Source organism: Alexandromys fortis, unplaced genomic scaffold (genome assembly GCF_014885135.2).
Source record: "Alexandromys fortis isolate MF-2015 unplaced genomic scaffold, M_Fortis_MF-2015_v1.1 scaffold_5, whole genome shotgun sequence".
Taxonomy (NCBI): Eukaryota; Metazoa; Chordata; class Mammalia; order Rodentia; family Cricetidae; genus Alexandromys; species Alexandromys fortis.
The window spans coordinates 2,045,403-2,071,729 of record NW_026067924.1 but is presented as its reverse complement, the minus strand read 5'-3'; the positions used below and the strand labels follow the sequence as shown (position 1 = coordinate 2,071,729).

Genomic DNA, 26,327 nt, shown 5'->3' with positions numbered 1-26,327 from the left:
AACCTGAAATACATGCATGTTTCATGGACACCTTCAACACACAGTTTGAAGGTGATTTTATGTGATGTTTTGGTGAGCTTCAGGCTTGAGTGTGACCTGTCACGTGATGGTAAAGTGTGCAGTTTTCCACTTTTGGAGTTAAAGCACAATGCAAAAAAATGTTGATTTTTGTGAAATAGCATGAAATATCTCGGAGTAACTCTAACCAAACACGTGAAAGACTTGTATGACAGGAACTTTAAATCTTTGAAGAAAGAAGTTGAAGAAAACACCAGAAAGTAGAAAGATCTCCCATGCTCGTGGGTAGGTAGAATTAACATAGTAAAAATGACAATCTTACCAAAAGCAATCTACAGATTAAATGCAATGCCCATCAAAATTCCAGCAAAATTCTTCACAGACCTCAAAAGAACAGTACTCAACTTCATATGGAAAAGCAAAAAACCGAGGATAGCCAAAACAATCCTGTACAATAAAAGAACTTCTGGAGGCATCACAATCCCTGACTTCAGACTCTACTACAGAGCTACAGTATTGAAAACAGCTTGGTATTGGCATAAAAACAGACAGGAGGACCAATGGAACCAAATTGAGGACCCAGATATTAATCCACACACCTTTGAACACCTGATTTTTGACGAAGAAGCAAAAAAATATCAAATGACAAAAAAAAGCATATTTAACAAATGGTGCTGGCATAACTGGATATCAACATGTAGAAGAATGAAAATAGACCCATATCTATCACCATGCACAAAATTCAAGTCCAAATGGATCAAAGACCTCAACATAAAGCCAACCACACTGAACCTTATAGAAGAGAAAGTGGAAAGTACACTTGAACGCATTGGCACAGGAGACCACTTCCTAAATATAACCCCAGCAGCACAGACACGGAGAGAAACAATTAATAATAGGGACCTCCTGAAACTGAAAAGCTTCTGTAAAGCAAAGGACACGGTCAATAAGACAAAACGACAGCCTACAGAATGGGAAAAGGTCTTCACTACCCCCACATCAGACAGAGATCTGATCTCCAAAATATACAAAGAAATTAGTCATCAAAAGGACAAATAATCCAATTAAAAAATGGAGTACAGATTTAAACAGAGAACTCTCAGCAGAGGAATCTAAAATGGCTGAAAGACACTTAAGGAAATGTTCAACAACTCTGAGATTCCATCTTATACCTGTAAGAATGGCCAAGATCAAAAACACTGATGACAACTTATGCTGGAGAGGTCGTGGGGAAAAGGGAACACTTCTGCATTGCTGGTGGGAATGCAAGCTGGTACAACCCCTTTGGATGTCAGTGTGGCGGTTTCTCAGAAAATTAGGAAACAACCTTCCTCAAGACCCAGAAATACCACTTTTGGGTATATATCCAAAGGATGCTCAATCGTACCACAAGGACATGTGCTCAACTATGTTCATAGCAGCTTTGTTTGTCACAGCCAGAACGTGGAAACAACCTAAATGTCCTTCAGCCGAAGAATGGATAAGGAAAATGCGGTACATTTACATAATGGAGTACTACACAGCAGAAAAAAATAACATCTTGAATTTTGCAGGCAAATGGATGGAGCTAGAAAACCCAGACCTAGAAAGACAATTATCACATGAAGTCACTCATAGTGGTTTTTAAACATAAAGCAAAGAAAGCTAGTCCAAAAAACCACAATCCCAGACATCAATGAGGACCCTAAGAGAGGCATGCATAGATCTAATCTACATGGGAAGTAGAAAAAGACAAGATCTCCTGAGTAAATTGGGAGTATGGGGACCTTGGGAGAGGGTTGGAGGGGAGAGGAGAGGCAGGGAGGGGAGGAGAGAAAAATATAGAGCGCAATAAAAATCAAAAAATAAACTTAAAAATAAAAGAAAATAGTTGATTTTTGTGAAATGATGGACTCCTTATTTCTGGATTATTTGCTAATTTACATTTGTTAATGAGTCAAATGAGAAATGTATTGACACACATAAACCCAACAAAAGTTCTCTAATGCTCATGTGAAACTCGGGAAAGTATGGAATACAGACATTTTCAGATTTTACTAAAGCAATATGGTGGTCATATCTATGTCACTGATGCCTTCAAGTAGCATGGTCGTACACCTGTAGACAAACTTATGGAAAGAAAGAGCAAAGCAGACGGACAGTGTGTGTGTGTGTGTGGGGGGGTGTCATACCATCCGGCTCCTGCTGTCACAAAGGAGTTTACGCAACTTTGTTTTTAAAATTTCATTTTCCAGAGCTTTGTGGGCTTCAAAACCACAGATGTGAAAATATTAGAATGGTTCTGCAGGGCTCCTGGGCTCCCGCGGGTCTTGATTTTGTTACTGTAATTGAATAAAATAAGGTACAACCTAACTCACAGTTCCCTCCATTGTTCTACTTTCAGTTCAGGCAACTGTTTTTTAACTCGTGTCTCTTGATTGTTCTTGGCTTCCAGAAATCTCTCACTGTGCTAGAAACTGTAAGGACAGGGAAAATTTTAAGAAACTTTGCTTGATCAGGAGCTGGTTAAGGCACTGGGTTCAAGAAACTTTGCTGCATCAAGAGTTAGCTGGAAACAGGAACCTTTGCAAAAGTACAGACCAACTGTCCCTAGCAGCCAGTCAGCACCCAGCATTGTGGTCCAGACAGGAGGAGAAATAACTGCTTGAGGAGATGGCAGGGGGTATGCACAGAAGCAGAAGTAGCTGCTTACAGGAGGAAGAGGGTACGCAGAAGGAGTCCATACCCTGTACTGAGCAAAACTAACCCCCTTGACCCTGAGTAAACCTGGCTTGCGGGTTTTTGCCTGTACGTGTCAACCCTAAATGTGGAACGGGAGCTCTCCCTACTGTGCTACGTTGTATGTAATGGGGAACTCCCAGCTAGCTGGCAAAAGAAATAAACCTTGCTTTTGCATTCTGGACTTGACTGGATTCCAGTGGTCTCTCTGGGGGTCTCAACTTGGGCACAACAGAGACTATGCTTGGTTCCCGAATAGCACCATTAGAAGACAGCTTGCTTTGAAATATCCCTTCTGGTTTGGTCCTGCATTCTAGGGTTATTTTCCTCCCACCGGAGTGCTTCCACTTTCATGAGGTAAAACTCAAGAGATGCTTCTCTCTGACAGATGAAACTTCAGGCCCAACAACCAGGTGTCATAGCTGTCAAAGTCCCCAAGGCATCCCAAAGCAGGCTATCTGAGAAAGAAGCATCCGTGAACGCACACACGCACAGCAAAAATCACATAGTTCCCTGTTTTCAGGGATGTATTTGGAATGCTGTAGGGCTTTTAGATCAGAAGAGTATCTATGCATTTAACACTTCTTCTTCAGAGAGTAAACTGTCGGGGACTGTGGACCCCCAGACCCTGAATTTCCTGTGAACAACTTGTTTTTCCTGCGCTTGCAGCTGCTCTGAACAAAACCATTTGTTTTCCTGTGTTTGCAGCTGCTCTGAGCGCTGGTGGCTTGCAGCTGAAGGATCCTGAGAGTTAGGGCGTGGCCATGGTCCGGGGAAGGCCCTATCTAAACTGCCCTGGAACACAATAACGTTGGCATTCTTGATTCAAATTGGCATTCTTGTTTCAAGAATGACCCATGACTCTGTGTGTTTCCATCTCCAGCCCCTTGCCTGGCTCCCATACCATACCATATTGTAGCGTGAATAGCGCATAGAGCACGGAGTGCCAACCGTCTCTCACTACAGGCACAGTACACTTAGAAGTACGGACACTGCAAGTAGTACGGACATTACAGGAAACATTTCCTTTAAAGACACATGGAAACAGGCTGTGTAACCCCATGGTAAGGTCTTGTAATTGTAAGACCCCTGTGGTGGTTTGAATAACAATGGTCCCCATAGACTCTATGCTTGGTCCGTGGGGAACGGCACTATTGGGAGGTGTAGCCTTCTTGGAGTAGATGTGACCTTGTTGGAGGAAGTGTGTCATTGTGGAGGTGGCCTTTGAGGTCTCATATATGCCTAGTACACAATCTCTCCTGCTGCCTGTGGATCAAGATGTAGAACTCTCAGCTCCTTCTCTAGCACCATGCCTGCAAGCAAGTTTCTTGCCATGATGATAATGAACTAAATCTCTGTACTGTAAGCCAGTTCCAATGAATGTTTTCCAATATAAGAGAATTGTGGTCATGGTGTCTCTTCACAGCCATAGAAACCCTAACTAAGACAATGCCATTTATATTTAGGGTTTCTTTATCTTCCTCAATGTATACCTAGGTGAAATGTCTTAAGGAATGCCAGCAAATGGCTTCTGGTTTGCCTGGTGTGTGTGTGTGGGGGGGGAGAGAAATGAGTTTTCCTAAACTGTATTTATTCTATACACTCAGACACCAATCAAAATATCAAGGTATTAATGTAGAAAAATCACTGTAGATGGTTCTTAATTGAAATGTACTTTTCTTCAGTTTTCCTTTTCCTGCATGAGCAAACACAACTGGGAAAGGTGTTTGGGGGTGTGTGTTCTGTTCTGTGCCCCCTGCTGGGTTAGCCACCCACAGACGAAAGGACATTAGCTGCATTTGAGTTGCTTCTGCAGATGATGACAGCATGCCGGATTGCTGCCCTGTCTCCCAGTTACCCCTGCTCAGGGGCGCATGTCTGTTTCGAGGAAATGAGCTCCCTAGAGAAAGGTTTACTGATCCTTTCTGGCTAAGTAACAGAGAATTTGTTTAGGCAGAAAGCTGTATTACAACATATCATCTCCATTAGTAAGAATGTAAAACAAACCCACAGGGAGTGAAACGGACTGTTTATGATCAACCAGAGACCAAAGGATGGAGTCCATCCGATGCTCAAGTTAGGCTTGAAGCGCTTTGGTGTCTGCGTGTGATGTCCAACAATAACCACCATTTTTGCCTTTACAGTTGCTGCACTTCATAAAGGAACCATCCCCTTTGTTCCAAAGCTACACAGCCTCCGTACCATAGCACAACCACAAGACTCCTAGCCCAGTTCCTCTCCTTGAGACATCAGCATACAGCTGTCAATGGGCAGGGTCATGTGGCTGTCAGTGGACAGGGACCTGTGGCTGTCAATGGAAGAACCTGTGGCTGTCAGTGGACAGGGACCTGTGGCTGTCAGTGGACAGGGCCTGTGGCTGTCAGTGGGCAGGGACTGGTGGCTGTCAGTGGACAAGGGCCCGTGGCTATCAATGGAAGGGGCCTGTGGCTGTCAATTGACAGGGGCCCATGGCTGTCAGTGGGCAGGGACCTGTGGCTGTCAGTGGGCAGGGACCTGTGGCTCTCAGTGGACAGGGACCCATGGCTCTCAGTGGACAGGGACTGGTGGCTGTCAGTGGACAGGGGTCTGTGCTACCAGCCACTCCCCACCCTGAAACCTGGAGCTGCCCCTGGATCATCCTGATTTCTGGAACAACACTAGAAAGGCCTTTGAAGCCACGACAAGAAAGGACGTGTGAGACACTAGGACCTGGACGATTAAGGCAGAAAAGTCTACATGAAGCATCGCCATAAAAATAACCTAATTCTGAGGCTAGAGAGGTGGCTCAGTGATTAAGAGCATTGGCCGTTCCTTCAGGGGGCCCCAGTTTGAGTCCCAGCACCCCGGATATCAGTTCGCAACTCCAGTTACAGGATACACAGGGCACAGACATACATGCAAGCAAACTCCTCATACACATGTGATAAAAGAAGTAAATCTTAAAAATTTAAGATATAATTCTGAAACACGCTGGAGAAATGGCTCAGCGAGTAAGAACAAGGCCCGGGGACCCCCCGAGGACCTGAGTCTGGCTACCTAACAAGCACAGGAAAACCTGGGTGTGGTCACATGTGCCTCTGACCCCACAGCTTTGGAAGACAGAGACAGGAGGATCCCTGGTGTATCCTGGCGGCCAGCCTCGTCCCGATTCAGTAGGGAAACCCTGTCTCGTGGAAAGTGACACAGCAGGACACCTGCCTTCTTCTCGAGCCTGTGCACACACCGCACACGCAGACAGAATGGCGCGGTGACGACACCCTTTAACTCAGTTATTCTCCTGATAACAGCTGACCGAGCGCAAAGCATTGAGAGCATGGAAGAGGAGAGCCATGGTCCCGAAAATGTCTACACTGTTTTAGGAGAGGATGCAAGAGGCGACACTGGTAAGCAAAGTGGAGGGGAGAGGGTGGGCTTAGGGGTGGGTGGTATTCAGGAAGTAGAAACAGAAGGTAAGAGGGTAACTTTGCATCCACTTCCCAGCCGCTCCTCATCCTTCCACTATGGGGCCCATCAGCCACCATCACCACCACCCTGAAGGGGAGGGCCACCCTGCCTCTCTGTGCCCAGTATCACAGCCAACAGACAACCCGGTCAAGGATGACTCTCTGCCTTGCTCTGGAAGCTAAACCGTTTTTGACAAGGCTATTCTAGAAGTTTCATTTTTAAGGCGGACTAACCAAACACCGGATAAACAATGGAAATGAAAAAGTCTATTTTGGGGACAGTGACGGCAGGGCCTATGGTTAGAGGTAAGGGCTAGTCAACAGGGACCACAGCCATTTCCTGGTGGTGTGTTTGGGATGAAGTGAAGATTATGTGGATGCCACTAGATACTGAGAATCCATCCATTTCAAACCTCACCTACTCTTTAGGTAAAACATGCTTGTGTCCTAGACTTCCTAAGACACAAAACCCGAAAGCTTTAGCAAGGCTTTCTCCCGAGTCATGTGAATTAAAACAGCAAGCAGGTCTTCAGGGCCGGAAGGTGATTCCCATTCCTCCCACTCTCTGAAGATAGAGGGACAATGGCACAATAGAAGGCAGCACAGATGTGAAGGCAGCGTGTGTGTGTGTAGGCCAGAGGTCAGCCCCCGTGTCCTTCTGCACGCGGCCCACCTTGTTCTGAGATGGAGTCTCTCACTGGCCAGGGACTTGCCCACTTGGTGAGGCTAGATGACCAGTAAGATTCATCTGTTTTTGCCCTTGAAACTACAAGTGTGTGTTTGTCTGTTTTTTTTCTTTTCCTCTCACATAAATTCCGTAGACTGAGCTCAGAACCTCATGCTTGTGTGGTGCGGGGCAAGCATGTTCCCATCCCTGAAGTTAGAAATCAAAATATTTCCATGCACAGCCTTGCCGACTGCATATCAATAGCTACTTTTTACCAGTAGAGCACAGCAAGGCCCTGAACTAATTACGACTCAAAAAAAGTCTTATATCTAATTTAAGTAAAAGCACAGTTCCCTGCCCATGGGTCTTCATCTCACACGCAACATCGCTGCTCTAAATCTATGAACGTAACACAGTTGTTAAGGACTCCGAATTTTGAGCAGTTCAGACATACCATTCATCCACCCTCCTGCAGGTTAAACACATATTCCATGCTGATATTAAAAGGACATTCATTTAGACTTTCAACCATAGGACTGCAAAAATCTCCATTCTCTCTTATTTACTTTTATCCAAGTGTATAATTACAACACAAATGCACAGTAATTGTCAATTCTCTACTAGCTAATAAGGGATTTAAATAAGATTAAAAGGGATTAGTGTGGAGGGCAGATGGAGGGTAAAACGGGCCTGCCAGTCACCCAACAGAAACGGTTAGGATACGTCTTAGGAGAACATATTATCATAACATTTCAATGCCACCATTAATTTTTAAGCTAAACCGTAGTGTTTTAAGAATTTTTGTATCAGCTAAAAACAAAATAGAGGAATAAAAAAAAGAAAGAGAATCCACACTAGTCAAGTGGCAGACTTATTTATAGAAATCAAAAGAGGGATTATTGTAACAGGAAAAGAATATTCCCCCACCCCCCAGCCTGAATCCCATGTCGCCCAGGCTGGCTTTGAACTTGGCTATTAGCTCATGATAGCTTTGAATTCTTGGTGTTGATATAGACTGAGGTACCATACCAGGCAGGAAAAGATTCTACCTCAGATTGTAAAGCTACAAAGACAGCTCTGTGCTAACATTCACAAACTGTTTAAAAGTTAACCCACGGCACGCAGAGCTCTAACACCCTGCACAAGGCCAGTTCTGATTAAAACAGGTCACCTCTACAAGAATCCTTTGCCATTACAGCAAATGACATAGTGTCAACAAATGACATTAGTCCCTGTGCCCCACATCTGTGCCCAGGTTAAAGGCCCAAGTGCGGTAAAGAGCCAGTCTTTGTTTGGCACACTTTAATCCTTGTGAGCTAAGTCTCTTGGAGCAGATGTCACTGGGGTTGGGAGGAGGAGGTTCTGACCCCGGAGGGTGGGTCTCCCGGGCTTGGAGAGGACACCTAGACCGCTCCTCAGTGCAGGAGCTCAGCTCTCACCTGCTTGCAACCTTGAATGCTCCGAGCAGGTCTGGAGTTGGACCTTCTCTTTCTCCTCCCTCCATTTCTACTTTATGAGATCTGAACTCGGCTCTGCTTCCCCTCAGATTCAGTCCCGTGCCTCACTCCTAAAAGTAGTTTCCACTCATCCAGAATATCCTCAGGATGTGTAGGGGACCCAGGACATCAGCTCAGCCTAGGGATCTCTTTGCAGACGTGTTAAGGGAGGATAGCGCCAAGTCCTAGAAAGCCCTAGGGAGCCTGGAAAACTCTGGGGAGTCCTGGGGAGCCTGAGGGACCCTGGGAAGCTTAAGGAGCCCCGAGAGCCAGGCCCCTGCCCGCGTCCTCCCGTTCCCCAGCCCGTCGCTCCGCCCTGGGACCCTCCTCTCGCCCGCCCGCCCGTACCGGCATCCAGGTCCCGCCTCCCGGCGGAGAGTGGCCCTGGCTGGACGGAGAGCCGAGGCGACATGCCGGGTGGCTTCGATGCTCAGGTCGGGCTGGGTCCCGCAGCCTGCTCGGGATTACCCGCCGGCGCTGGCAGCTTACCTCGATCACTCCCTTGTGAAGCTCCAGCGCCCTGTGTGTTTCGTATCCTAGGAAACGGCCAGGGCGCGCCTGCCCGCGCAGCTAGCCCCGCTCACACCACGCCCACAGAGGGCGGGGTCGAGCGCGACACGCTCCGCCCACCACCGTAAGTACCGCGCCTGCGAAGGTACCGCCTGTCTATTCTACCAGTTCATCGTTTTTCTTTAAATGACTAATAGTATTTATTTATTCTTAAAACATTTCTTATTATTATAATTCACCCCTATAATCGGGCCTTTCTAGATGTTGTGGCTTTCACAATGTGTAAGGTGATTCAGGTCTTGTCAGGAAATACCTTGAAACTGACAAGCTAGAGCACCGGATAGAGAACTTGGATACATATGCCTTAGCATGCTGGAAGTGTACGTGGTCCATTGGCACAAAGGAGGGCTGTCCACCCACCACAAACAAGCCCTAAGTGGCGACAGGTTGAGAACTAGACTTTCCATGGATATGTAAATCAAAGGATGAATTGACTCACAAATGTTAGACACTTTAAAACGAATAGATTACCCATTAAATACTGCAGAATAAGATAAATCACCTTTAAAGGGAAATGTTTACTCTGATATGAAGTAATTTGCATGACTTATATGAAGTAATTTGCATAGCTTATACGACATAATTGGCGCAGCTTGCAAGTCATGTGGCTGTAATAAATAAGGCGCTGAGTTCTGTATAGGAAGTGCCGATTATACACCAGGACAGGAGCAGCTAAACGAATGCACTGAAGACAGAAGAGAGCGCAACAGTGGGGAGATCCCGGAAGGCAGAGTGTGCAGGCAGGCACACCTATACCAGGGTGTGGAGGAGAGCTGAAGGAACACAGTGTTCACAAAGAGAAAGCTGACTCTTGAGATTATAATATAATTTTATATATTCTTTTGAGATTATAATATAATTACATCCTTTCCCTTTTCTCCTTCTAGACCCCCCCCAATAACTATTCTTGTTCTTTCAAATTCATGACCTCTTTTTTTCACTGATTGATGTTGCAGGCATATGTGTATATGAATATGTTTAGATATAACCTGTGCAATCTGTGTAAAGTTGCTGCGTCTGTGTTCAGTGCCGGCCGCCTGGTTTCAGGCAACAGTAGAAGCGCTCTTCCCCGGGGAGGACCATGCCCCCCACTCTCAGCATCCCTTAATTGCCTGGAGACTTTTGTGTAGTGCTGAGGCCTTGTGGTTTCCCCCATCCTCCCACCCAACCCCCAACCCCGTACACTTCGACACGTCTATTGTTGTTGTCCTTGTTCCTCTCACAATTAAACAGTCATTGAAGGGACCCACATACTGTGGGTGCTCCCCTGTGGACCCTGGTTTGGGCACAGGCCACACCCAAACACCAGTTTCCAAGCACAAACCAAACACAAAGAGGTCTTCTATTAAAGCAAGGCAGAGACAAGGTGGCTGAGTCTGAGTCGGGCAGAAACAGCAGCAAATAGTTTTGCAAGGGTCAGTTTTAAGAAAGGAAAGGGGGGCGGGGCGGGTCTGTGTTAGAATGAGCTAGGATATGTTGGTAAGTTCTGATTGGATATGTTAATTAGGTTGGTCAAAATAATGAATTTTAATTACTGAACCTTGATGTGTTTTGATAGTTGGACCTTGGCGAGCAGTCTTGGGAATAAGTCAGTGAACAAAAAAGGAATAGACCTTGGTGGATAGCTTTAGGAATGTGATCTAAAAGTTTTGAAAGGGAGAGGAAAGGGTCAGGGGCAAGATCTGTTGATGCTGTGTTTGTGGTGCTCGGGCCTGTTAGAGAGCCCTTCAGTCATGTTGGTGAGACCTTCTGGGTGTAGCTTCTGACATCCCTGGGAGACAAACTCTGCACATTCCCTGATCTTCCCACCCCCACTTCTGCTGTGTTTAGGGATCTGGAGTTGTTTTGTGGACTATCCATCGGGGCTGCACTCCACAACTCTGCCTTTGGTTTATGTTTTTCTGTGATGGTCTCTGTTGAAAAGAGAAATTTCCCTGATGAGAGATGAGGACTTGCCTGAGACTCACCATGTAGCCCAGGCTGGCCTTTTCATGTCATGTCATCAGAATTTCTGTGGCTCGCCCTTTACTTTGGTGTTCCTTGGATTCATTCTGCAAAGCCTTGATTCATTAAATCGGGTCCTGAGTCTGCACTGCAGGAGAGAGGCCTTGTGCTTGCTGGGTGTGTGTGTGCCTATAGATGCTCTTCTGTCTCAGGTTTATATTGCTCAATTTCAGGGATCTATTTTTTTCCTCTCATGTGGCTTCTCTTTTCATTTATTCATTAAAAGAATGAATGCTGGGTGCCGAGCTTCCTGCCCCTGAACACTCAGTTTGGAAAGGGGATAGGCTGATTTCCACTAGCTCGTTCTGGGGGTGCACTCTATGGCCACCTGTCCCACTGCCTTGGGGCTTGTGCTGAAGTAGTACACATCGAAGGAACTGTTAATCAATGGCAGAGAGAGAGAAGAGAGAGAGAGAGACAGAGAGAGAGAGAGAGAGAGAGAGAGAGAGAGAGAGAGAGAGAGAGAAAGAACACTCTCCCACTGGACTTCTACTTCTAAAGCTTCCACTGCCTTCTGCTAGTGACACACACTGGGCTCTAAATATCTCTCTCTCTCTCTCTCTCTCTCTCTCTCTCTCTCTCTCTCTCTCTCTCTCTCTCTCGTGTGTGTTCTTGTATCTGCAGATGCACACGCCTGAACACACTGAGTCCAAAGGAGAACACCAGGTGCTGCATTCTCTAACTCTCTGACTTGTTCCCTTTACTGGAGGTCTGTCACTGAACCCTGAACCACAGGTGGCCCCAGTCCTCCTGTCTCCATCCCTTACAGCGCTGGGGTTACAGTCACGTGTGGCCACACCTGGCATTTGATGTGCGTTCTAAGGATTTGAACTCAGTTTCGGGAGCTTTAACAGCAAACACTCTCCCCCGAGCCATCTCCTCAGTGCCCTGGGGGTCCCAACCTTTAGAAGAGCGTGTCCAACCAAAACGGTAGCACAAATGGTTTCACAAATGGGCTGCTCAGTCCACTCATGCGCCATCCTGCCCGAGGAAGGAGTTCATCCTCACTATGGTTTCATAGAATATCAGTGTTATTGATATTTCTCTTAAGAATTGTCCAAGCTAATTGTACCTGTCACAATTATTAGAAGATTATTAGTTGCAAGAAAACTGGGCAGTTAGGTACATGCTATATCACAGATGGCCACAAGGTGGCACTGTTCTACATAATATCCCCTCTTCCTTCCCCTGTTTCTCTTGCCTGCCTGACTCCCTCCCTCCCTCCCTCCCTCCCTCCCTCCCTCCCTCCCTCCCTCCCTTCCTTCCTTCCTTCCTTCCTTCCTTCCTTTTGTTCTTTCTCTCGCTCTCTTTGGGAAAGTTACACAGATTTATTTAAATAGAGGTTTTGCTTATTTTCATTCTTTGGTTTATTGGAAGACTTCATATATGAGTACACTGTATTTACATTATTCCCACCCCTGCCTCTCTCTTCTCAAATTACTCCTCTGTCCCCCACCAACTCCCTCTAGAATTTATGACCTCTTCTTCTAGGTATTTTTATTATATGTATTTTGATATAATGTCTCACTCTGTAATCCAGGCTGACCTGGAACTCACCAAATAGCCCTTTTTATTTTTAATTTTGTTAATTTGGATAGTCTCTCTTTATCTCTTGGTTAATTTGAATAAGGATTTGTCCAACTTACAGATTTTTCCCAAAGAACAAACCTATCCTTTTTATTGTTTTTGTTTGTTTCTATTTTATTGATTTAAGCCCTGATCATTTCTTGCCATCTCTTCCTTTTGGGAATTCTTTTGTTGTTACTGTTCTAGAACTTCATGAATTCTAGCCATGAATTATTGGCTTAAGCTGGCCAATAGCTTAAGCATATTGCTAGCTAATTCTTACATGTACAATTAACCCATTTCCATTGTTTTACATTTTATCATGAGGTTTGTGGCCTACCGGCAAGGTTCTAGCTAACAACTTGCATCTTTCTCTTCTGGTGGCTCCATGGCATCTCTCGACTCTGGCTTCTTTCTCCCAGCATTCAGTTTAGTGTTGACCCCCCGACTCCTCCCCCACCTAGCTCTACTCTGCCCTATCACAAGCCAAGGCAGCTTCTTTATTCATTAAAGAATAAAAACAACATATATACAGCAGGACCTCTCACACAAGAGAACTACTGATTTATGATATCAGGGACCTGCAACATCTCTCTGATAGTTTTTGTCTGAATGACCTGTCTATTGGCAAGAATAGGGATACTGAAGTCTCTCACTATCGATGTGTGAGGGTCAATATGTGAATTAAGCCGTATAGTGTTTCTTTTATGAATTTGGATGCCCTTGTGTTTGGTCATAGATGTTAAGAATTGCAGTGTCCTCTTGGAGGATTTTTCCTTTGATGAGTGTGTAGTGTCCTTCCCTATCTCTTCTGATTAGTTTTGGTTTAAAGTCTATTTTGTCAGATATTAGAATGGCTACCCCAGCTTGCTTCTTAGATCCATTTGCTTAGAATATCTTCTTCCATCCTTTTATCCTGAGGTGATGTCTACCTTGACATTAAGGTGTGTTTCTTGGATGTCGCAGAAAGCTGGATCCTGTTTTCACATCCATCCTGTTACAGTGTGTCTTTTTATTGGGGAATTGAGACTGTTGGTGTTGAGAGATATTAATGAGCAGTGTTTGTTGGTTCCTGTTATTTTGTTGACGTTGAGGACTGTGTGTGTGTTTCCCCTCTTTTGATTTGTTGGTCTGGAATTATGTATTCCTGTGTTTTCTCGAGTGTGGTTAATCTCTTCAGGCTTGAGTTTCCCAGCTAAGGACTTCTGCAGGGCTGGATTTGTATATAGATAATGCTTAAATATGGAATATTTGTAATTTCTGTGTTTTGTGATTGAGTGTTTTGCTGGGTAGAGTAGTCTGGATTGACATCTGTGGTCTTTTGGAGTCTGTAGTCCTTCTGTCCAGGCCCTGCAGGCTTTTAAAGTCTCCACTGAAAAGCCAGATATAATTTTAATAGGTCTGCCTTTCTATGTTACTTGGTCTTTTTCCCTTGAAGCTTTTGATATTCCTTCTTTGCTCTGTACTTTAGTGTTTTAATTACTATATGAGGAGTGGACTTTCTCTTGTAGTTCAATCTATTTGATGTTCTGTGTGATTCTTGTGCCTTTATAGGTATCTCCTTCTTTAGGTTAGGGAAATTTTCTTCTATGATTTAATTGAAAATATTTTCTGGGCCATTGAGCTGGGTTTGTTTCTTCTCCTGTCATTCTTAGATTTTGTCTTTTCATAGTGTCCCTGATTTCCTGGATGTTTTGTGCCATGAATTTTTATATTTAATTTTTCCTTGACCAAGGTTATCTGTTTATTCTATTGTGTCTTCAAAGACCAAGATTCTCTCTTCCATTTTCTGTATTCTGTTGGTGATGCTTGCTTCTACGGCTTCTATTCCAATTCCTAAATTTTTCAATTTCCAGATGCCCCTCTGTTTGGGTTTTCTTTATTGATTCTATTTCCACTTTCAGGTCTTAAACTGTTTTAACATTTCCTCCCACTGTTTGTGTTCATAGACTTAAGAGACTTATTAATTTCTGTTGTAGGAGGCTGATTGTTCGTTTCCGGCCACCCAGACTAGAAATAACCACACCGAAACTGTATTAATTAAATCGCTGATTGGTCTATTAGCTCTAGCTTTTTATTGGATAGCTCTTACATCTTAATTTAACCTATTTCCATTATTTTATATTTTACCATGAGGCTCATGACCTATCAGCAAGGTTCCAGCTGACAGCTCATGCCTTTCCCCTCTGGTGGCAACTTGGTGTCTCTTTGACTCCACCTACTCTCTGTGTATTCCATGAGTGGGTGTGGGTGTCAGGGGACAATTTTCAGGAGCTGATATTCTCTTTCCACTCTTTGGGTGCATAGGTCATCAGGCTTGGTGGCAAGCACTTTTATTGCTGAGCTATCTGGCTGATCACATATGTCTTTTTTATTTTTTTCTTAAAATAAAAAAGCCTTTTATGTACTTATTGGTCAGGGGTGAGGGAGTGTGTGTGTGTGTGTGTGTGCACAGGGGTGGAGGAGTGTGTGTGTGTGTTCACAGGAGTGGAGGAGTGTGTGTGTTCACAAGAGTGGAGGAGTATGTGTGTGTGTGCACATGGTGGAGGAGGGCGTGTGTGCACAGGGATGAAGGAGTACGTGTGTGTGCAAGGGTGAAGGAGTATATGTGTGCGCACAGGGGTGGAGGAATGCATGTGTGTGCACAGGAATGGAGGAGTGTGTGTGTGTGCACAGGGGTGGAGGAGTGTGTGTGTGTGTACAGGGATGGAGGAGTACGTGTGTGTGCAAGGGTGAAGGAGTATGTGTGTGTGCACAGGGGTGGAAGAGTGTGTGTGTGTGTGTACAGGAGTGGAAGAGTGTGTGTGTGTGTGTGTGTGCACGTGCATGCACAGGAGTGGAGGAGTGCATGAGACTCCACTGTGATAGCATGTCTAAAATACTGTAGAAAGAAGAACGGGTTTACCAAGGCTAGAGGGGTGTGAGGGATGAGGAGTTCTAGGTCAATGGTTAGAAAGTTTAAAAGAAAGTGCAAACCTTTCCCAAAGGACTTTTAAACAAGTCCATTTCCCCATTTGAGGAGGGTTTTCACTGTACCGACAGTATGTTGATTCTTACTGGTGTTCATACTTGCTGTTTTTACAAGAGCAAGAAGGAAAGTCAATAGCATCCCTGCTGAATGGAATTGCAGAACTAGGACCCTCCACACCTGTCTTATGCTGTTCCCAGGGCTGTAGAGTCAGAGCGGGTCTATATTTAGAAGATCAAAAGACACAGCCCAAAACACCTGGTAGAACAGACAAAAACATCTGTAAGGGACACTCCTGGAATCTCAGCCGGGCCCCAGGTGAGGGCTGGGAACCCAAGCCTGGCCTGTCAGCAGCAGGTGCATCGTTGTCCGGCTCACCTCTTTCCATCTCCAAATCAGTCCCCAGGCTGTCCTGCTTGGGAGGAAGTCATAAATTATATCACGTCAAGTATGTTGCTTCTGTCAAAAGGACACTGTGGAACTGATCGTTATCAACGCGTTTCTAGGGCCATTGACTTTGTTTATGGTTTTGTTCGTTGACTTAGAAAAATTTACAGTAACATGATATCCAGTCACTGCCCCAGAGAAAAGTTCAAGGGCTCTAAAATACGATTTAAAATCTGCTCAAGGGACGTGATGAAACTTAATGACGGATGAAATGCTCGTTCTCACCCTCAGCCTCTCTGATTTCTTAAGATGAACAATTCTCAAGTTGCATCATAATGGGATTTGTGGGATATACGTTTTGAAGGAAGCACCCTCAGAAACCTATGCAGCTCTTTTTCAGTGTGGAAAGTCACTGTGACTTGTACATTAAAAAGAATGTACATAATAACAAGCCTTTTTTGGCATGGCTTCTATAGGACACCATTCTGAGGTTTTAAAGGTCTGTAATATTTAAGGACATTTATAGTTCTTTATGGAAGAAAGTTTATGGTGTTAACTTTACCAGCTAAATACATTAAAAATTAATTCACCGGGCATATAGGAACTCTCATGAACACGTGTGGAATAGGATGGGAGGACTTTAGACTCCGCCTCTCTAGACTCATTTAAACTGGAGGATGACTTCATACAGAGGCTACTGTTTCCTTCTGGGAAACCCAAAGAATTCATGTTTTAAAAAAATTGGAATAAAAAGTCCAACGAGATGCCAGATCTTGGGTACAGACTTTGTTGTGTTTTTATAGTTGTGTGTCCAGGTCACCACAACCTTGGTCAGCAGGCGGGCTTTGCCACAGTTCCCTGACATTCCTGGAGCCCGCGAGGGCTCCCGTGCCTCTTCCTTTCTGCGTAATCTCACAAGAGCCGACTCGTAGAGCCTGTGCTCTTTTATAAAAGTCTCATGACTTTCCCTCAACACGTGAGTTTTGGAGGTTACCTGCATAGCTGCGGTGAGCCGTAGCTCACTCTTGAATTCCCTGGTCCGAATTGCCTCTCGTTGGCCTGTGTTGGGTTAGTACAAAGCTGCCATGGTAACAACCCTTTACATGTTTTTGTGGAGCTATATTTTTAATTGTTTGGGGGATGTCTCTGGAATTTCTGGGTCGTAATGGGCATACGTTGAATGGTTTAAGATGTTTGCATTGTGGAGAGACTCTGCCAGTCGTGCTAAGAGTTCAAGCCCTTCATTTTGTCACTATTAATCATGGTTCACTACAACAAATTAGCCATTCCCCCCCCCCCCCAATCCCTGCTTTAATTCACATTTTCTGTGATCGATAGCGCTTGGCCTGTGTATTTCATTTAATGGACATATTTATTGTTCTTGGCTTTCTGTAAAGCAATGTTCAAGCGAGTGATGATGTCTAAAAAAGGGCTTTATATTTGAGGACACTTCTTCCAACATGTTGTCTACCTGCCCTATGATGGTATTTGGTTTTTGTTTGTTTTAATTTCTGCCGTTTAATTTTCAGTTCTAGCCGTTTTTGTTTGTACGTATTTAGGGGGTGCAGCATGATAGTTGGGTTCACATACATGCTGTGTAATAGCAGAGTTGGGGGTAACTGGCACACACACAACTTTTTAAATATTGGCCATTTCCTCCTGCTGGGAGCCCTTCGGTGCTTCCTGTTTAGTTATTTGCAAAGCACCTGTTAAATCTTTGCCAAATGTCCTTCTAGAACCATTTCGTTGTGAGAGCTGTACTTAAGTACCAGATATTGTTTTATCTTGGACATAGAGGCTGTGCCTTAATCTACGCTATTCTACAAATAGCTATAGATTTCCTCCTCCTCCCTGCCCATACTTCTAATTCCCTTTCTCCATTTGTTTGTTTGTTTTTTAAAGACAGGATCTCGCTGCACAGCCTTGGCTAGTCTAACTAAATTCACTACGTAACCAGGCTGACCTTGAACTTGCTAGGGAGGTCTCTGCCCTTGAAGTAACCCAGCTGGTGCCACCACGTCAATCTTCTTAGACTGTCTTGTGTTTCTACAACAGAATACTTCAGGCTGGATACTATCTAAGAAGAAAACGATTTCTTATCATTTTGGTGCATAGAAAGTCCTGTATCAAGAAGCCGGCACCTGGCAAAGGTCTTCTTGCTATTATAGCAGAAAACTAGAGGGTGACAGAGAGTAAGCCAGGGCTGTCCTTATTTCTCTAGCAAATCTGCCGGACATGAACCAGAGACACAGACCTTAGGATCTGATCTGTTCTTAGATGTCTTTTCTCTCAGCGACATCACGCTAGGGGACATACTCTTGCCACAACACCTTTCTGCTTCAGCTCCTTCCCTAGCAGTCATCACTGTGTGCCGTCTGTGCCCTTTCTTGTTGACAATTGCTTGCTGCATGTCAGCCTTTATAAACAGAATGTCAGCTCAGCCTGAGGGCTGGGATTGGGATTGGATCTGCTTTCTTGTAGTTCCGGTACCCAGAATTAGTCTTGTGAAGTGGAGGTCCAGATGGACCGTTAAATTAATGGTGCAAATGCTTTCAAGCTGGACCTGGTATTCCAAACCTGTAATCCCAGTTGCTAAGGATGCTGACATAGGAAGATCAGAAGATTAAAGGTCTGCCTGGGCTTTATAGGGAGTTGAAGGCCAATTTAAGCAATTTAGTGAGGCTTGTGTCAAAAGTATAATAAACTTAGGCATGGTGGCACATGTCTTTAATCCAGCATTTGGGTGATAGAGGCAGGAGGATCTCTGTGAGTTCAAGGGCCAACCTGGTCCACAGAGTCAGTGTCAGGCCAGCCAGGTCTACATAGTGAAACCCCATAGAAAGATAGATAATAGATAGATAGACAATAGTTAAATAGATGATAGACAGACACACAGATAGAAAAAGGTTTGAAGATGCAGCTTAGTTGGCACCTAGAGAGGGGTGGGACTTGGATGAACATTTGCATATTTGATACATAACAGTTCTGTGGGTGGAGTGCTTGCTGTCATCATTCTCCTGGCAAGGAAACCACACTCGGGGTGATTACAGGATAATCTAAGTTGTATGGTCAACCTCAAAGATGATAATCTAACCACCCCAAATCAACGCTTCTCAGTTCAGAGATTTCTGCGGCACTACACTTCAGTGCCCTAAGCTGATGTGGTCTCCAGGCACTGTCCTCTCCAGCACAGAAGACACGCACAGACACCAACAAGAAGAGGGTACTTGGGTGGATTCTTTTTTATTGGATACGTCAAGTTGACTTGAGTCACTAGTATAAAATCAGCCCTTTTATATTTTGTTATTAACAATCCTTTTCATGTTGTCTCTATCTTCTCTCTGTTTCTGTGTGTGCATGTGTGTGTGTATGCTGTATATATATGTTCATGTGGAGGTGTACAAGTGTGTACTTGTACATGTGGCGGTCAGAGGTGGATGTTGTGCGTCTTTCTCAGCAGCTCTTCACCTTCACTTTGAGACAGGGTCTCTTGCTGAACCTAAAACTCATGGATGAGCTCCAGGAATCCCCCTGGTGGCCCCCAGGGCACACTGCAGATGCTACTGCCATGACTGACTTGCATGTGGGTGTTGGGATCAAACTTGGGTCCTCCTGCTGCGTGGCAAGCACTTTGCTGGCCGGGTCAGCTCCCAACTCTCGCTCTTTGTTGTTGTTGTCATCATTTGCTTTTTGAGGTGAGGCCTCACTGTGTGGCCCTGGCTGGCCTGGCACTCACGGACTTCCTCCTGTTTCTGCCTCTGCCTCTGCCTCCTCCTCCTCCGCCGCCTCTGCCTTTGGAGTGCTGGGGTTAAAGCTGTGCACCACCACACCCGGCAGCCTTTAACATCTTAAATTACTTTTTGTCGGATATTTAGTTACCACCAAAAAAAAAAAAAAAAAAAAGAAAAAGAAAAAAGAAGAGGAGGATGATGATGAAGAGGAGAAGGAGACTATGAAAATGTGATAGACATTTGCAATGTTAGCCTCACGGTCATTTTAAGTTACAAAAAGAACAAAACAAAACAAAGGATCTGAACCAGAAAAAAAACAAAACCAAAATCAAAAATCCCCTTTTCTTGTGCTTGCGTATCACTCACACTTGAACATGACACACCTGTGAGCACATAGGTGCTCACCTTATGATGAACTTATACTCCAGTAGCCCCATTGTATGGTGTAAGTTTTCTGACAACGCCCTGCCCAAGCACCCTAGGTTAGCAACACACAAGAAGACAGCAAGTCACCCTCTGGTGGCTTTACTGGGAGCTCAGGTCACCGCTCAGTGTCATAAAAACTAGTCCATTGAAAACAAAGCCATGTTTCTTACTGAATGCCTCTATTTGTACACCATTGTAAAGTCAAAACACTGTAAGTTGGGAACTATCCGGTGTGTGTGTGTGCACGCGCGCGCGTGAGCGCACATGCATGTGCAGTGTCTCCTACTGGTTCTGTTTCTCCAGACAATGCCCACCAATGTAAATCTCCCCGAATTTTCTGGCCTGAGCTGTCTAGGATGCCAGTCCCCTAAGTCGTACAGGGGTTAGGGTCTGCTGGGTCTGATGCCAGAATGACTTAGGTAAGTCCTCTGCCTACCTGGCTGAGGTTTGCAGAAAGTATCACTCAAGCTGTTTGGTCCTAGGTACCTTGATTGACAGTTGGATTGTCCCCCACAGTGGGATAGCTCACTACGGCAAATGTCCAATCCAAACTGGAGAATTTGCTCTTTGTAACAATGGACAGCTACATACTAGAATGTATGTCTACTTAATTTGGACTTTCCTCTAGGAAACATTCAACCAGTCATTGGTCACTGGGAATTCCAGTTTATGTGTCTGTACGATGTTGGATTATTTACCTTTTTGGACATACTTACTTTATTTACTTTTGCTGACTATATTGACCTTTTTGAAAACGACTTGGAATTTATGTCTCCAGCCCAAGAAATAGTCAAATCAGACTGTGAGGTATTACCAGTCAGCAACCACTTTTGATCTACAATCTATGACAAATTCCTGAGCTTCACCTTGAATTTGTTTTCCTGGCATTTGCATGAACGGACACAGGTCACTGGGGACATGGATTATTCTGTCATCGCTTGCTACTCCCTTGGTTCAGTGACTGCCTGGCGGTGTAGCATTTCACAGACTCAAGGCAACTTGTCCTCAAAGGAGAACTGGATCTCCAGGGCGTCCTAGGCATAGCAGACAGTCATAGATATTTCACACGAGGAACAGGGATGTTGCTAGCCACCGAATAGCTAGCAACAGGGCTAGGGACTACCAAACCCACCACATTTGTTAGGAAACACAAACTCTTCCGTAGATTAACTTTATGTGCATTGGTCCTCTTTTATCCAAATAAGTTTGGTTTTGTTAGCTTTAGAAACCAGTAGGGCTAGTTGAAATGTGTCTAAACAGGTGCTGATTTCAATGTGTTTGTGTAGTGAGTTGCTCTTAGCAGCAAGTTACAGGTCTGAACTTCTGTCCTCAGTGATTCACGAAAACAGAAGCTGTCTGGTGGAAACTGATGTTTGAAAAGCCACCTGCAGAAAGTGCCACAGTTGCTCCCCCTGTCTCTGCCTTCAGAGCGCTGGGATTACAGGGGTGTGTTGACACAAACCATAGCTTTTACCTCAAAGGAAAGGAGAGAGAATTTATTATGGAGCTACATATAAGTGAGCATTGGTTTTTGCCCCCCAATATCATGTTCCAACACAGCAGTAGCAGTTTCATGAAGTTTCTATAAGTAATCAAAGGAATGCATACATCAAGGTATTTGAAAAATACATTTGTGAAAACAACAGTAGGCAGGTTATACAGTAAGGCAGAAAATACTTATATGGGCCCAGAAGTTTATTTTTATGCTACTTGATAACATTCGTAGACTTTGGGGCAGTGGAAACTTGGGGTCTGTTTGTACATCCCAGACAGGTTTACGCTACCATAAGTAATAAATGGCTACTAAGGGGATAAGGTCTCAGATCTGTTTCCAGACCCGAAACATTCCAGCCCTCAACATTAGAGATGTTCTCATCAGTTCATCAGCTTTGCGGTATCTTTAACATGGGCAAGGCTTTTGTATCAGTTGATTATGAGAAAGCCTGCAGGGTAAGCTTCAGACATTTCTCTCTAAGTCTTCATTCCGAAGCGACTTAAACAGCCTCTTGATGCTGCCCGCAGCTGTGGGAAGTTCCCTAACAGTCTACAATGAAAAGGCAGAAAGGCTAAGAATGAGAATCGGGACCTTAGCTGGCAAGCTAAGGAAAGTCAGGCCTGTGCATTACAGGCCTCCAGCTCACTCTTTTGTTCATTTGGGAAACTCACACTCCTAATAGCCTCTGTGGTGTGGCGAGTTTCAGAATGCTGTGCAAAACCCCAGCATCCTGTCTGTCATTCCCACTGAGGTTCTTAGCTTACTCTTAGACTAACTCTGATCTCTCTCTCTCTGTGTGTATAAAACATACAAAATGAACCATCTCAACAATTGGTAGTTACCCTTTCGCATGTATCTTCTTGCATGCACTTTATTATCATGGGGTGTGCCCGGGAATCCTTCTAAAATTCCTCACTATCAAAGTTAAAAGGCTGCCCTGTCCTATCCAAGTAGCCAACCACAGAGCCCATCCCAGACAGACACACATCCCATGCATCTCCTCCATCTGTCCTGAAGGGATCTGCCTCTTGAGGAGGGGCCAGAGCGCATCTGAGGACCTGGCAATCTCCCGGGAGTTTCACAGGGGCTCTCTTTGAAGGAGAGGCTGCCTGCATGGTTGCATCTGGAGGGTCTAAGGCTTGCAGGTAGATGGGCACTGGGAGGTTTTCAGAAGCATAGGTGCAGCTGGCGAGGCTGCTGACCTCCTGCATGCTGTCACTGTGTTTCAGGGCAGGGTGCTGGTAAGCCTGGTAGGCCACTGTGGTGGTGATCACGGTCTGCAGGGCCTGGGTTCCTGCTGGTGGCCTTGGCAGGTACCTGCAGGGCAGCTCTGGGTTGTAATAAGGGCATGTGGTCACAGCCTGGCATTGCCCATAATCAACCCTCTCTTCAAGGCCAGGTTTCCCATGTGTAGGTTTCCAGCCATGGTATTTAGCTGTGAAATCCAGGCTGCCCTCATAGCTGCTATATGAACTGACATTATACTGCAGAGAGTTTAGGTGAGCCCAATCTGTGTTGTCAGGGATACCAGAAGGATCTTTATACAGGGTGGGATATGGATTTGGACCTGTGCCCACAGGACCTGCCAATTCATAGCTCCAAGGTGATCTGGGCAAATAGATGCTTGGATTTGAATATTTCTGACAGGGCAGCGTTCCATCTCCTTGAAAGGTGGGGAGGTCACAGGTAACTCCGAGGACATCAGCGTTTGGGAAGGAAGGGCAGGACTGCTCTGTCGTAGAGAAGCTGGTATCAGCAGTTATATCAGGCCGTTCTGTGGGGTCCAGGGCAGGCATGCTGCTGAGGTTTCCACTGATGTCCTGAGGGTTTCCTACCTGAAAAAAAAAAGGGCACAAATATAGACATATGACACACAACGCACACCATGACATATAATATGTAAATGATTTGAACCTTGTCATCTACAGAAACAGCCAACCACATAAATAAAATACACCTGCAGTTGGGCTCTGTGTAGTGAACCATGCCCTGCGAAGGTTCACAATTTGGTCCCGGGGTCTGGAGGTTGCTGATGGATGTACTGAACCAGGAAGGTTCCCCAGTAGCCAGGCAGGGTGGGGCTGAGAAACGGATGGATGTGCCTGTTCTCATGCAAATGCTCCTAATAGCGGAGGCACAGGAACCACTCAGACCTTTCTTTAAGTCCTGTTCCATTCCTTCCCAACCAAACTGCTGCTTGACTTTCTCTGGGCCTTGGATCAGGATTTAAAATACAAGTTTTAGCTGTAGCCAGCTCTTCAGGGGGTTTCTGTAGCCTTGGAGTGCATGAACTCTTAGATGAGCGCTTGGCCCGAGGAAGGGCTTGAACCATGTCAGGAGCTGCTCTGTTCAGGCTCTCTGCCTGCTCGGCATGTTTTGGTGGAAACACAAATTTGATCAAGTTGCGTAGGGAAAACTTATCTGTTCCTTCAAAAACACTGCTGCTAGTGCTTGGATCTTAAGTGTCCCCCGACAATCCTCGTGTTTTATGCTTGGTTGCCAGGGTGAAACCATCAGGAGATGGCGGACTCTTCAAGGGGTGGGGTCTAGTAGGAGATTATAGGTCACTGGGGGTGTGTCCTCCGCGGAGGTGTGAAGAATCGAAGAATCGGCCCCCTCTTCTCCTTTGTTCTCCTTTGTCTCAGGTGATGAGGGAAAGAGAGTCTCCCATCATGCACTCCTCACCGTGATGAACTGCCTTATCGCTGGCTCCAAAGCAAGGGTCACTGGAACCGGAATGAAACTTCCAAAACCATGAACCCAAACAAACCTATCCCCGGGTGGTGTCAGTCACCATTACCTCAGGCTCTCTGGAGCTCCTCTTCTGGGGTTGGTAGAAAGAGGCCATCTGTCTCTTGAAGGCACTTCTTCTAGCTTCTGTCTCAGACTTACTCTCTGGTCTGGGGTGATCATGAACCCCTTTGGCCTGTGTTAATGAAGACATCGAACTGTCTGTCCGTTTTTCTAGAAGGAAGCCAGCTGTGCTGGGAGCTGGTTCAAACCCGATGATGTCTTTCCCTGATTGTTTTTGTTGTTGTTGTTTTGTTTTGTTTATTTAGTTAGTTTTTAACTTTTCTTTAAAACTGCAAAGTTATTCAAACTAAAACAGCACCAAGTACTAGACATAGTAGTTGGGCATGATAGTTCCTGCCTGTTATCCCAGTGTTCCTGTTATCCCAGGTTCAGCGTATGTATGAAGACATTCTGGGCTACATAGTGAGTTCCAGGCCATCCTGGGCTACCTGTCAGGGCCCTGTTTCTCAAAGGAAAAAAAAAAAGTCGACAAGAACAATAAGTATCTTAAAAGGTAACTGGCAACCCACTTATTCTCTCAAATGAGTGTGACTGGGTTCATATATTTGACCACCAAGAGCACACCAAGTCACGCAAGGTGGCATCCGGCTGTGATTCCAGCACGCGGCTGGCTAAGATCATGAGTTCAAGGCCAGCTTGAGCAGTACCAGATCAGACTCGGTTGTTCAGGCAGACTTGATTTCTGGGAAACCAGAGAGCTTACAGGGTATCGGTAGTTCAATCTCCAGGACAGATTTGCAGCAGTTTGCCCCACGTTGTGTGATAGAAATATTCAGTACAAATGGTTGCCCCACGTTGTGTGATAGAAATATTCAGTACAAATGGTGTCCTGGCCTGCCCCACTTACCTGAAAAAATATTGCGTTGCCATCAAGTCGCCAGAAGTTGGTGACTGGGTATCCACTGTGCCCTCGGCAAGGAACCAGCTCCAAAGCTGAGTGACAGTTGGGACAAGCTTTCTCTGCAAATCCCAGAGGGAGAAATGTTAAGCTCAACCCGCAACCCAGAACCTTCTGAAGGAAGCGAGGTGACATGAACGGGGAACAGAGAACCCAGGGCTCCAAAGCCACCCTTCCTGCCCCTTCCCGCCCTCACGCTGCTGCTTCAGCCGGGCCTTGTCGCAGATGGCTGGCCGCAGCTGCAGATGCGAGCCATCCTGCAGGGCGCAGGCGCGTGCGCACACCACCACGCCCAGGCAGGACTTCTTGAGGATGTGGCCATTGTGGTTGTTGGTGTTGCGCATGGCCCAGCCACTCAGGTGGCGCTGAGCCTTCTTCTCCTGGCTGCTGTAGATGAAGCGCACATAGCCATCGGGCCACTCCCGGAAGTGGTCAAAGTGGGCTGGTTCCTGGGAAAAGATGACCATCAGGAGAGAGCTTAGGGAGCCCGAATCACAGGCACCCTGCCTTTAACTTCCTCCAAGCACTGGAGGAAGACAAAACAGGTTTTTGTTGTTGTTGTTTGTTTGTTTTTGTAAATCCAGAAGTCTTCATACCCCCAAATTATTCTATTATTCAGTGAAAATCGCTAACCACATGCCTGGCGGATCTGAAATAATGCATGTTTATGAAGTACTCATAAGGTTTCTAAGTGGTGTATGCGTATTAACACACCCAACCTTCATAGGACATGTGAACATTAGAGACAATTATCAGGTCCATTGTATAGACTAAAATGGAGACCAGAGAAGTCAATTGACTTGCCAAAGTTCACACAGCTACCAGGGCCTGTCTACAAATGTCTGAGCTGCCTGGGTTTCTTGTGGCTAACATTCTATTTTCCGGTGTGTTTAGATGCTGAAACATTTTCAAATCTTCAGAGTGCTTTCCAGCACAGTTTAATTTGCGATATCTTAAAGTCAGTACTTTTTCTCCAAAAGCTCTTGGTACTCTGTCCTAAACCTGTCAATCATGCCAACCATGGTCCTGGAGCAACAAACCTCAGGTAGCAAGCCTTCCTCATGCTTTATTTAAAATATGATAAATGTCCTTTTTTTTTTTTTTTTTTTTTTTGTTTTTTTTTTTT

The 26,327-nt window shown here is 45.3% G+C and overlaps 2 protein-coding genes and 1 long non-coding RNA gene across 5 annotated transcripts in view; 1 reads left to right on the top strand and 2 right to left on the bottom strand.

Moving 5' to 3' along the window:
• Positions 1 to 8,937, bottom strand: part of Mak (male germ cell associated kinase) — a 48,636-nt gene extending 39,699 nt beyond the window's left edge. For 2 of the 3 annotated variants that reach the window (XM_050142536.1, XM_050142538.1), the window contains exon 1: positions 8,832 to 8,937. The gene's annotated coding sequence lies outside the window, so the exon portion shown is untranslated. Of the gene's footprint in view, positions 1 to 8,690 lie in introns of all 3 variants that reach the window. The other variant, XM_050142537.1, reaches the window with a different exon arrangement.
• The window catches only part of LOC126501712 (uncharacterized), a 33,511-nt gene that overhangs the window by 3,118 nt on the left and 4,066 nt on the right, over positions 1 to 26,327 (top strand). The window contains exon 2 of the long non-coding RNA XR_007591787.1: positions 6,024 to 6,119. This is a non-coding gene — a long non-coding RNA (uncharacterized lncRNA). The remainder of the gene's footprint in view (positions 1 to 6,023; positions 6,120 to 26,327) is intronic.
• The window catches only part of Gcm2 (glial cells missing transcription factor 2), a 6,433-nt gene continuing 2,497 nt past the window's right edge, over positions 22,392 to 26,327 (bottom strand). The window contains exons 2-5 of the mRNA XM_050142541.1: positions 25,398 to 25,650; positions 25,151 to 25,263; positions 24,290 to 24,415; positions 22,392 to 23,324 (exon numbers count right to left, since the gene is read on the bottom strand). Of these exons, the coding sequence (XP_049998498.1) occupies positions 22,392 to 23,324; positions 24,290 to 24,415; positions 25,151 to 25,263; positions 25,398 to 25,650 (1,425 nt within the window). The remainder of the gene's footprint in view (positions 23,325 to 24,289; positions 24,416 to 25,150; positions 25,264 to 25,397; positions 25,651 to 26,327) is intronic.